Source organism: Cucumis sativus, chromosome 4 (genome assembly GCF_000004075.3).
Source record: "Cucumis sativus cultivar 9930 chromosome 4, Cucumber_9930_V3, whole genome shotgun sequence".
In the NCBI taxonomy this organism is placed as follows: Eukaryota; Viridiplantae; Streptophyta; class Magnoliopsida; order Cucurbitales; family Cucurbitaceae; genus Cucumis; species Cucumis sativus.
In genome coordinates this window covers 16,102,676-16,115,071 of record NC_026658.2, presented here as the reverse complement: position 1 = coordinate 16,115,071, position 12,396 = coordinate 16,102,676, and the positions used below count along the sequence as shown (strand labels likewise).

Genomic DNA, 12,396 nt, shown 5'->3' with positions numbered 1-12,396 from the left:
ATTTAGAAAAAATTAATAAGTTAGATTTACTTTGATTTAGTCGGCTAAGTAAAAAAAACTATTAACATGATATTAAAAAAAAAATGATATGATAGATTAAAAAAGTGACTTTACACGTTTATAAACAAAACTTTTCTCATATCTGAGAGAAAAAAAAACAAACTTTTTTCCCTCAACACTCAAACTATTATTTATTTTACTATTAGTATTATTATTTTAGAAGCTCTCACCATTATTTATTGTGGTCTCTTTCTTAATAAAAGTAAAATTAAAAATTGGTAATGAGAAGCTCTATATAATATTGTTAATATCTTAATGAATATTTGTCCACAGATAAAATGGTAAAAGTATTTTTGCATCTTATGGCTATGTTGTTTATTAAGTAAAGAATGTCACACCATAGAAATATATAAATTAGAAAATGAGGAATATGATAGAAAAATTATAGATTAAGGAAAAGACAAAGCTCATAGCTTGAGTGAAGCAAAACAAAAGCAAACTAAACAAAAAAGAAAAAGAAAACTAAAAATTGGCACCAAAGCTATGTAAAGAAAAAAAGATAATAATTGATGATGTCTACCATCTCAAATAATAAGAATTTTAAACACCCATACAAAAAATGCTAAACTAATTATAGAAAAATCATAAAGAAAAAGAAAAAAAAATACTGATACACTTTCTATCTAACTCTATTAAGAATCACTAATAAATCGGTACAAATTTCTATCATGGATACATTAATAATAAACTTTTAACAATTTCTGCGACTGTTAGATACACATAAATTTTTATTAGCCTTTATCGATGATAGATTTCTATTCGTTACCACCACTGATAGCTTCTTCTGTGTAATATAACATATTATTTTCAAATGAATGTATACAAAATATATATATAGATTGAGAGAATGTATTGTTTGTGGGCTCTAAGTTTGTTTGAAGTGTTTGACATAAAAACCACACAAAAGAATGCAATACTTCATAGTAAGATCCTTTGTAAAAGTAATTTGATGTAAAAAAAAAGGAAAATAGGTATCTGTTAGCATCAATATATTTATTTTCCACTCCCAAATTTCTTAATTTTGAAAATGGAAAATTTGAACAAAATACTATTTATGTGAATCATAATTTGAAACACTTATGTTTGCATCATCTTTTCTGCTACCCCATCCAACATCAATTATTTTTTCCTCATCAATGTAAACAACTAATTTCAATTTCTTAAGCTCCTTCAAACAACTATACCTACCATTTCCTATATATTATCCTTCAACAAATTCTTCCATCCCTTTTAACTATAACAAACAAATGCACTTTTATAAAAATATATATCAACAATGAAATCAAATTATAAATTTTATATTCAAGTTTGAAAAATGTAGGTTCTACTGTTTGATAAATAATGTTAAATTATTGTGATAACATCACTAAATGTTGATCATGTTGTATCGTGTCGAACCACTATCTTGAAAGCAAAACTCAGTACGACTTTGATGCTAAATTGCATATGTCAATTGTTCTCTAAGGTTAACACAACTTTTCAACTGATCGAACGTGCACTTACAGGAATAGGAATTGAATCAAAGGAAAAAACTTGCAACCCAGAGGAGCAGTTTTTTAAAAATTTGTTATGAAATAATAACCATTACAGATTTTAAAAAGTGATTTTAACAACTTTATTCAAAATCAATTTTATCAAACAACGTTAACAATTTAAGTTGAAAAACTAATTTGCCCCAAATCTAAAAGTTGAAGACATAGTGTATATTTCAAATAACCTTTTTAATAACATTAACAAGTTAAGATGTATTTAATATTTTGTGGAGTGATTTTGGATAAATTGGTATTGAAAAAAACTTGATAAATTTTAAGGAAAGGTACCAAAATGAACCTAATTATTTGTTTGCATGGTGTGATTCCGCTTTTGCTTATATAGAGCAAAGAAAGGAAGCAAGGGCAAAAGAGAGTATGAAAACAAAAAGCCTAATCCCTAAAGGAGAGAGAAACAAGTGAGGAAGATTGAAAGGAAGAATCCAAGAAAATAGAGTACAAGTAGCAGAAAAACCGAATGAAAATTAAGAGGAGCAAGAGGAAGATCCTAATTCACATGTACAATAGTCTACATTAGGTGTGAATAATTACAGACTAGTATAACGTTGAACCAAATTTTAAATCATCCATTCGAAAAACCCATCATAAGACAGGACCCACGATAGGTCCTCTCACCATTCATTTTACCCATGCAATATCAAATATTCCTTTCTCCACCCACCCTTCCGACTTCAACTTTTTATTGGCACCACAGAATTAACTACATTGACATCTTCATTAATTTCATTACATAAATCTCTTATTTTCTGTTTTCTTACAACGTAAAATAATTCAGTGTAAAGTAACAGTAGTAAGTAACTTCAAATTGTACATTCCTTCAATAATAAATTATATAAACAATATCAACATGAATCTACCTCAATTAACATTTGTTTATTTTTTAAGACAAAAGGTCCACGAACATCAATGAAAATTGTTATAACTGATTAACGAAACTTTGATTGTGGTTGAATTAAACTATAATTGACAATTAATAATTATCATAAAACAAGAACAAAATTCAGGTGCTATGTATATTGTATTGTAAAGGTAGGCAAAAGCATAAATAATATGAAATAAATATACCAAAAACATTGATCCTCTTGTCCAAATATAAAAATATAACTAAAAATGTTAGCACAACCATTAAATCATTAACCAATAATTATATCGATTTTAACCCTGGCATCAATTTATACCATTTGAAGAGTACTTTCCCTTAATTTCATTTAAGATCCAACTTAAAATCACCCAAGTAAAATTATCATTTAATCTGCCCAAGTATTGTGGACGAAAGAAATTATTGCATAAACCTAAATAAGCACAGAGAAGAGAAGACAAAAATTTCAAGAAATCTGATACACCAATTGAAGTTATAGATTAGCCACTTCAAGCCAGGCCTTTTTTCTTTCTATTATATGCGTGTGTGTGTGTATAATTGTGGGTGGGGTTGAACCACCAACACAACTTAAAGTTATCATACATACTTGATGCCATCGAGACTCGTTCATTTCTGCTTCTATACTATACAGTATCTACCACTAAAGCTGATTAAAAAATGGCTTCTTGGCTGAGCTATTAGATTTTGCCTAAAAATACAATTTGGTATAGGTAGATTGAACAGTAAGAAACTAATCCTCATTAATTGAACTATCCTTGAGATGATGGCCAATTAGAAACTTGCATTGGAGACCTTTAATGACAGCTGACTTGATGCATCGCTGCTGCTAAATAGCTTACATTTCCCGTCGTCACACCCGCCATGCTGCCCCAAAGATCACGATAAAAAAGTTATTCCTACTTATTCGGTTTAAATATTATTTTGGTTTCAACGTTTTAGTTTCATTTTCATACTTTCTTTTTTCTTGCATGAAAATTACTATTGTTATTTAATCAGTTTTGATAAAGACTAACTTCAAAGGAACACAGAAAATGAAATAAAATCTAAAATATAAGGACGAGAATGATAGTTTGTTGTTGTTAGAGGTACCTCATACGTCCATTCTTAGTCATATATATATGAAAATCTCTCGCCAGTTGATCAATCTGCTCACAGTTCAATCCAGAATAGCAAAACATTCCGACCTACAATTTGTTACAATTGGTCAATAGAGAAATATTAAACATCTTTATCACAATTTAACGCAGATAGTCTTCAGGTAAATTTCATTTTAATGTTTTAATGCTTTTGAACAATATGTTAATTTGATCTCTCAATACTTTAACTAAGGTTTCTTCAATAAAACTTACAAACTGCCATTCCGATGATTAAAAAAAAAATCCAAAACATGACACCAACACAAGCATAGCTTAATTTGACATGTACTTTCTCCTTCTCCTACCCCACATTTATTGATGTACTCAAGAAAGAAGGAAAAAAGGGAAGAAAAAACACATTATGGGTCAATGTCATCATACTAATTGAAAATATGGGGCATGTGGTAGAAGGACATTATTTTAATTGGAAAGAAATCAGAGAGCTGGGATGCCACCAATAATAATTGGTAGATTATAGTAGTTACTTTAGAATGCAATGGAAATACCTAATAATAGTTCTACAAGTATAGAAATTGAGGAATAGAAATGTTAACCAAAATTGTAATATCAAATTCAGAACTGACCTGCTTAACTATGTGGTCCCAATTGAGAGGAGAACTCAATTTCTCAAGATGATCAAATAAACTAGCTCTCATTGATCGAATGCGATCAACCATGACCTTGAAATATAGAGGAATCAAAAGTAGATCAGAACAGTATCCTCTACATGTGATCAAGAAGTTAAGAGAATTAGTCATTCATTACCTTCAGTTCTTCAATCCATTCAGCCTTCAGAAGTGGATCGCTCAAGATTGTTGAGACCAATAACACACCATGAATGGGAGGGCTGCTGTACATTGCCCTGGCCAGTCGCTGAAGTTGAGATCTTACTATCATCGCTTGCTTTTGATCTTTGGCAAGAACACTTGAAAATGGGAGAAAGTTGAACAAAGAGATATAATGTAAGAATTCTAGACAGGTGAGAGAAAGAGTTTAAGACCTAAGAGTGGTTTAACGCAATCATACTAAAGTAAGAACAAGGCTTAAGAGTTAAGATCATGCTTCCCCGCCTATACTATCTAATAGCTTATAAACCCAACTTTGCCAGAATTATGATGCAGGCCAAAGTGTGAATACGTTAAAATAGAACGAGCTTCAATACATTATACCTCAGTATTTTGATTTTTGTAACCTTATAGTCCTCATACTTTAATCTACAGCCATTCAGTCTTCACATTTTCCAAAAATAAAAATCAAGCCATTTTAAGTTAAAGTTTTGATTTGACAATCCGCTTCGGTCAATTATTTGTCTATTTATATATGCCACATTACAAACAAAAACCAAGAACTTAATTAATATACATTTGAAGAACAATGACTAAACCATTATTAAAAGCCAATTTGGATATTGTTCAACTAGTTTGTAAATGCTTAGATATAAGTCATCGACCAATAGGTCAGAAATCAAATCAGACCACCCCACTTATAGGAAAAAGAAACCCATTACTAAAAGACTATATGGACAAAAAAAAAAAAAAAAAAACCCAGTAGTAAAAGACTGCATGGACCAAAATGCTACCAAAAAAAAAGTGTTAAACACCCCATGTTGCTTTGTCCTTTAGGCTGTTACTCTTTTTGTTCATTTTGTTCCCATTGAAGTGGGTTCTGTCCCTTATCCACCAAAAAAAAGGATAAACTATTTCTCTCTCTTATTAAATACAATTGAGAATATTCAATGTCATTCTATGTGCACTTCGACTAATAACAACACAAGACAATTGTTTTAGAAAATAGAAACTAACCTTAGACAACCAACCCTGTGTCCGTATAAACCCATATTCTTCGCAAAGGATTGCGCACATCCTACTATATGTCCATCTTCAAGAAATATCCGTATAGCTTTGGCATCCTTTTCAAGATCTCCACTGGCAAAACCTTGATACGCCATGTCAAAGAAGGGAAAGTGATGTTTCACCTGGCACGCAAAGTTGGAGTCAAGTCATATCATTGTCTACAATAATCATGCAATGGTTGAAGAGGACCATCAAATGCTTAGCAACTACCATCAACTGATTCGAAATTTCTCGCCATTGTTCATCCGTTGGGTCAATGCCAGTTGGGTTATGAGCACATGGATGAAGCAGAAAAAAAGAACCTTCTGGGGCATTCTACAACAAATAAGAACGTGAATGACATTAAGAGCAGAAAGTTTCACTTGTCACTGTAAGAAAAAACATCATCAAAGGAAATTAACTAAGATTTCACATTTTTTTTAGCACATTTTGTAGGTGTGATGCAATTACTGCCTGTCCTAAGGTCTCCGTTTGACACATAAAATTTATGTAGTTGAAACAGTCTGTTGTGCAAACAGAACAAAAAAGAAAATCTTCCTATACTCTGTCATTGATTTTAAATAAATTATTTATAACAAATATTAAAGGGATTTAAATAGAAAAATAAAATTGTAAGGGCTTGATAGAGTCCTATTTGGTAAACATTTTGTAATTGAAAATAAAGCTTATAGACACTACATACACCCACCCATATTTTAAAAAATCCAAATTTATGTTTTCGTTTTTTTGAATTTGATTTGAGTTTAGAAACATAAATTTGACAGCTACGTGTTTGACAACAAATTCAGAAATTGAATTCTAATTCAAACAATCTCTTAAAATGTGTTTGATAATATACATTTTCAAAATGCAATAAAACTAAAACTAATCGTAGTTACCACAAATATTTGACAATAAACTATTATTCAATTACTTATAAATATGATTTAAGTTTTAAAAAATTTATATATAATTATTAGTTTGTAATATTATATAATTTGTTAACATTATATAATATATATATATATACTATTTTTGAAAGATAATTGAGTTTATTATATAACATAGTGTATTTCTGAAAGTTTTTAACACCTATTGGTTTTAAAATTCAAATTTTGGGTACACATTTTATTTACAAATTTTTCACCATTTAGATCACAAAATTTGGAAACATTTTTTTTTTTTTTTAAATCTAGGTTGGTTGTCAAACACATATTCCTGACTGCATTATATACGCTATAAATATCATATATTGGAGGTTGAGAAGAGAAAATAACCTTAAACCTAACACCAAATTTCCATCATACCTTGATATCATCCATGAATGCTCCAAAATTCAAACCCTTTGAATCATGATGATAGTAGCGGTAGGTTCTCACCGGGACTTGAGCATCTCTCCAAATGTTGTGATGGCTGCAGATCATTATTAAATTTCAGAGAGATAGTTCAAGAGTAAAGAAGGTTGAAGAAAATCGAATCACAAACAGAAACATACTTAGACCATGTAGGATCAGGCAAGAAAATCGGAACATCATGATGGAAATGCCTCTGAAATTCAGCAAACAGCCGGCAAGCTCCAGTCCCAGACAATGCCTGAAGTCCGGCAAATCTCCTTTCCTTCATAACATCTGAATTCTTTCCATAAATCAACTCAACACTCTCCTCCACAAATCTTGAACTCACCGCAGCAGAAATTGACTCTCTATAATGAAAATAACTGCAATACTCAGCAAACCAGAAAACTCAACTCAACTTTGCTTGTTTTTCAATCTAAACAAAGCACTGAAACTTACAAGAACTCGCTCCCCGTAATTTTTGATTCAGCATCCCTAACACATTGGAGCACAACCGGTTTCCCCTCATCGTCACGATAAGCTCCCTTTCAAAAGTGAATCATTCAAAAAAAAAAAAAAATTATAAAACACAAAAAACTTTAATGAATTCAAAAGAAATGAGAAAAATAGAGTTACTTCAGTACCACCCCGAGGTTGATTTTGTTAGGGCTTGGATCGGCCAAGAAAGCCTCGGTAACACCGATTATCGGATCCTTCGGAGCCGGTTTCACGTGATCGAACCATCCGAGAATAAGAGGCTTTGAAGTTGAAGTTGAAATGCATCTTCTCGTTGGTACCAAACTCCTCCACATTACAATCGTTCAAAGAATAAATACTACCGTTGAAGCTGAAGCTGAAGTTGAAGTTTTGTGGAGCATCCATGGTTAACAAAGCTTTTCCTTTATAATCTACTGAGACTGATCCTCTCCGTTGATTTTTGTTGACAAAGAAGAAGAAACACCGCCGATGTTTCTTGTTCGCCGGCAGCCAATGGAAATGAATAAATTTCTCCGCCTGTTTCAGAAAACCGGGGGACTGAAGTTGAAAAATGGAGAATCGGTTGGTGAGAGACGGCCCAAGTTGTTAACGAAGCCCAATTAGTAATTTGTGATATTGGGCTAGGCCTAAATTGTTAATAAAGCCCAATTAACGATTTGTGTGGGCCTTTTTCGAAAAGATACTTTGTTGGGCCGGCCTTTAGAATCTCTTTCTTGCCCCGTTTGTGTTGCGAAATGGGAATTGTATAAATTTTTGGACCCCTTTTTAATTGGCCATCTAATTGTATGAATGGGGTTTAGGAGTGAAAACTAAGGCCACATTTATATTAGTGAAATGTAACTCATTCATGGTAATCTAAAAAAATGATCTTTCATTTCATTATCTATGTTATTGTTTACTTGTAATTTGTAATCATGAAGAAGGGTGGATTCTACTTCTAAATGTGTAATTAAAATTTACAATCTAATTGGGAGATAGAGAGTGTTCAATTTGATTGTGTTTCAAAAATACGTGAGACTCGCTATCTTTATTATTATTCTTGTTATTATCACCAACACAATATTTGTAGTTGTAAATGTGACAAATTCATAACTTTATACAAAACATGATCAAAAGAAATCTAGTTACATGATTAGGGCATACTATGATTATTTCATTACAAATTCCAAAAAACTCAAATATTAAGGCACACTATGATTAAAAGATATATATATATATATATATAACCAAAAACTATATGGAATAAACCAAGGGCTGTTTATTATGTAATATTAAAGGTTTGAGAGTAGATATTCAAACATTTGACCCTAGTAGAAATTTAAATACAAGTTGATTCACTTGAGAAAATTAAAGAAAAACATAGTATGAAAAGAAAAATTCCACGTAGGTCTCAAATGCCGTATGAGGAAAGAAAGATTTCGTCATCTAAATTGTTAATTATATATACAAACAAGAAGTGGCCATACAAATTATAATTATTATTTCTTTTAATAATAATCATATTTTAAAAGCCTATCTCAATTCACTCTTGGATTCAGATAAATAATTAATTAACTCAACAATTAGTACTTCAAAAAAATTTGTAAGCATTCTTTGAAAAAAAAAAATAATAATTGTGACTCACTTAAAAAATCTTCAATCTACCCATTGCCTTGGACTTTACTTTAAAATATATATATATCACATACATTTAAATAGTTGTTACTCTTTGCTTTTAAAAACTATTGTACTTAGGTGTGAGATCAAAATTTTGATTTTCGAGTTTGAGGTTTGTTAATTAAATTAGATTTATTTTGATCAATTTTAATAATAAAAAAAAAGCTTTAAATCACTAAGATTTATTACCTAAACTTTATCACATATTCATTCATATTATTAATTTACTAGTATTATTACAACTTTTTATGAAAAGATAGCTTATTGAAGGGTACTAATGGACTTATTCTTACACGATGGAATAAAAAATAACAGTATTATGAATCAATTTTTCTTTTTACTAAAGTTAGATAGATTGTACTCGGTATGAAAGTTAACTTAGTTATAGAAACAAGAATGTAAAGAAACGGATAGTTTAACTAATATTTTATAGTTAAACATAATTAGAAGAGGAAGATCTCTTGATGTCAATTTGTAAAATGACTCGAATAAAAATGAATTGAATGAAAATAGTGTAAAAGATAGGGAGTGGAAAAATAGTGGTGCCAAGAATTGAGAGTGTGACAAGAGGAAATAAAAATGTAAGTACACATAATATAATTTTAGAACAAACAAAATGGAAAGAAAAGAACAAATTTCTGAATTTCTTCTTAGGGTTTTGGGAAGAAATAATACTTCATGTTTTTTTTTTTGTTTTTGGTTGAAGATGTTTTAAATTCTACACTTGAAAGAGAGTTGAAAATTTTGGTTACCCTATACACAGAAGTGATGTTCTGTTTAGGAGAAAAGAAAAAAGAGAAGAAGAAAAATAAATATAACTGTAATTATATATATAGATATATAATTCATGTTTGCCCATCACTTTCACTCCATTCCTTGATTGCTTGCTTTACTGCATTTTTCACCACCTGGGCCTTTATGATTTTTCTCCCTTCATTCTGTAAACAAACAAAACAAAACTCAATATTATATTCTCCCAAATACTTTTAACTTTGATTTACTTTAACCTACTGATGGAAAGAAATAAGATCAAAACAAATGTTTTATAAGTGTAGAGATGAGAAACATAGTAATATTTGATACATTATACATTTAAAAGATAGGTAATCATGATCTATATTAATAAGATTTTGGTTCGATTGTTTTAAGATACAAATCGTAGGTATGAAGGTAAGAATCAAAGTTTCAATTAGGAAAAAAAATGTGCATTTTAAAAGGAGAAATGTTATTATTTATGTTGGTTACTTTCACATGTAATGATGTAACATGTTTTTAATCAAGGATTATGAGCGATGAGACCTCTTCTCCAAAAGCTTGAAGTTGGAAACAATCGGAACAAGATATATCGGCATCGAGGACTCCAAGTCCTAATTTCTCAAAGGCTTCTAGAATCCGAACTAGCAATCCTGGTGAATTTCTTTCCAAAAATACATTTATTAGAAAACCCCTCTCTACACTCTCCACATTCACCACCTGCATACATGTTCAAAAATTGGTTAATTTAATTAATAACAACTATATTAATTTGAATTCAGATACTAATTAATTCTCCATTATTAATAAATGTAGATTCTAATAAATAAATTCAATATTACTTCAAGAAAAGTCAACATAATATAATCTCTTCTCTATTTTAATGTTTCCAAGAGAGTTTAGTTAAAATTTTCAGTTTTTGCCCAACAAAAACATGAGAAATTTTATTAATTTCTCACCAATTCATAGTTGAATCATCATTAGAAAATCAATTGACGAAGCAACTAAAGAGATTTCATTTGATGTACAAATATATTAGTAACTATAATGGTTAGAATATCCAGCTACTCTCAATTTGTGATAAAAAAGAAAAATTGATGAATAGAGAAAACCAAATGGAACTCGTGATTCGATCGACTTTTACCGGAGGGATCGAATTTGAGAAAAAAGGAGTTGAAAAATCAAGAAAGTGAAGAATTAAGAATGATAGAATGAAGAGAGAAGTACAGCAGTAGAGCTTGTGGAAGCACGAAATTCTTTAGAGTTGTGATGAGAAGAATTAGGTGCTGCTGCTGCTGCTTTCTTTCGCTCTCTAGAACCCATTTCACGGCCACCGGAGATGTTTATTATTATTGCAAACCCCGCCGTGTGTCTCGTTCACGCGCCACCGCAGGTTCTTGCTTTCTCTTGTTGAAAGCTAAGCTTCTTGAAACAAAGTAGACCACCAGTTTTCTCTTTATTTATATTTGCATTTTTCTATTTTCTTTCTTCTTCTTCTTCTTCTTTTTTTTTTTTTTTAATTTAGAAAAAAATAATTTTATTTTCCTTTTTGCATGAGTACTCTGTCGTTTCACTTACGAAATTCAAAATTTGTACTTACTTGAATATATTTACGTGATTGGACTTGCCCCCTATTTTTGCTTTACCAATTTCTCCTTTTTCAATCCTAATTTATCATAAAATTAAATTAATTGAAATACTTTATATTATGGGAATGGATTTTTTCCTCTAATACTATTATATCACACACCCAAACAATTAAGCTTTTGGATGATTCATTTATAAAAATAAATAACCAAATCATCATCATCTAGTAAACTAATAGTTTGGAATGTAATATAGATTTTTTTGTAGGATAGATTATGAGTTTGGTTTTAATTTCAGCCTCAAATTAATTAGGCAACCGTATTTGTTTAGGTAAACAATAAACAAATTGGTTTCTATAATTACAAATTAATTGTATACTCAACTTTTTGCAAATGTGTGGTAGTATGAATGCGCAACATAATTGAGATGGGTAAAATTTACTTAAAGTGGTTAAGAATATGATAAGTTTACAACAAAAAAAATGTGGTCCAAATTAACAACTTGTAATGCAACTCCAAAACACTTAACGAGTGGTTCAAGAAAATTAATAATTATCCATCATCGATTCACATGTTTCCAATTATTTGATAAGTTTTGGTGTGGTTCGATTCAATTTTTACTTTTGAACAAAAAAAAAAAATTGATTTTTTATTTAAACAAAAAATGTATTTGCAATATCTTACTGCAAGATCAAACCATAACACGCATACTAATTTTGATTTGTTTGTTTTTTGATTTCCTACCCATGCTTTCAAATTGTGTGGCCATTTTTTGTATTATACTTGTTAATTATGCCAACCCACCCTGTGCCCTTTTTTTCTCTTTAGAGTAAACCCTTAATAATACCTATTAAATAGTTGTAGTTCAATATTAATAAACTAACCATCATAATTTCTTTCCCCTCCTAATTGATTATAAATCTAAAACAAGATATATAGCTCTAATTTATTAAAAATAAAACTCACATTTTATGTCAAGTCGAGCACCTCACGATACTATCGATGCACGGGAGTCATTAAATCTTAAGATTAGGTAAACATGAGAAAATGATAAATACTCTTAACATAATCATTCAACCAGACATTTTTTTCTCTATCAAAATGCTATAGC

The 12,396-nt window shown here is 30.1% G+C and overlaps 2 protein-coding genes across 5 annotated transcripts; both read right to left on the bottom strand.

The window, feature by feature from the left end:
- Positions 1-2,922: 2,922 nt before the first annotated feature.
- Positions 2,923-7,896, bottom strand: LOC101209562 (aspartate aminotransferase, mitochondrial). 4 transcript variants are annotated; one of them, XM_031884756.1, is made up of 10 exons: positions 7,440-7,896; positions 7,252-7,337; positions 6,954-7,175; positions 6,766-6,871; positions 5,690-5,794; positions 5,429-5,601; positions 4,392-4,551; positions 4,211-4,306; positions 3,580-3,674; positions 2,923-3,354 (listed from the first exon to the last, which is right to left on the bottom strand). In XM_031884756.1, the coding sequence occupies exons 1-10, from the start codon at positions 7,602-7,604 to the stop codon at positions 3,285-3,287; spliced, it is 1,278 nt and encodes a 425-aa protein (XP_031740616.1). In that variant the 5' UTR covers positions 7,605-7,896; the 3' UTR covers positions 2,923-3,284. The 4 variants fall into 4 exon arrangements, with proteins under 4 accessions (XP_031740616.1, XP_031740615.1, XP_011653716.1 ...); XM_031884755.1 differs by having other exon boundaries at positions 7,437-7,895; XM_011655414.2 differs by having other exon boundaries at positions 6,954-7,160; positions 7,440-7,891.
- A 1,611-nt stretch (positions 7,897-9,507) lies between these two features.
- On the bottom strand, positions 9,508-11,165 carry LOC101209807. The gene is made up of 3 exons (XM_004149878.3): positions 10,927-11,165; positions 10,246-10,419; positions 9,508-9,884 (listed from the first exon to the last, which is right to left on the bottom strand). Exons 1-3 carry the CDS (start codon positions 11,020-11,022, stop codon positions 9,792-9,794), a joined length of 363 nt encoding a protein of 120 aa, XP_004149926.1. The 5' UTR covers positions 11,023-11,165; the 3' UTR covers positions 9,508-9,791.
- Positions 11,166-12,396: the final 1,231 nt, after the last annotated feature.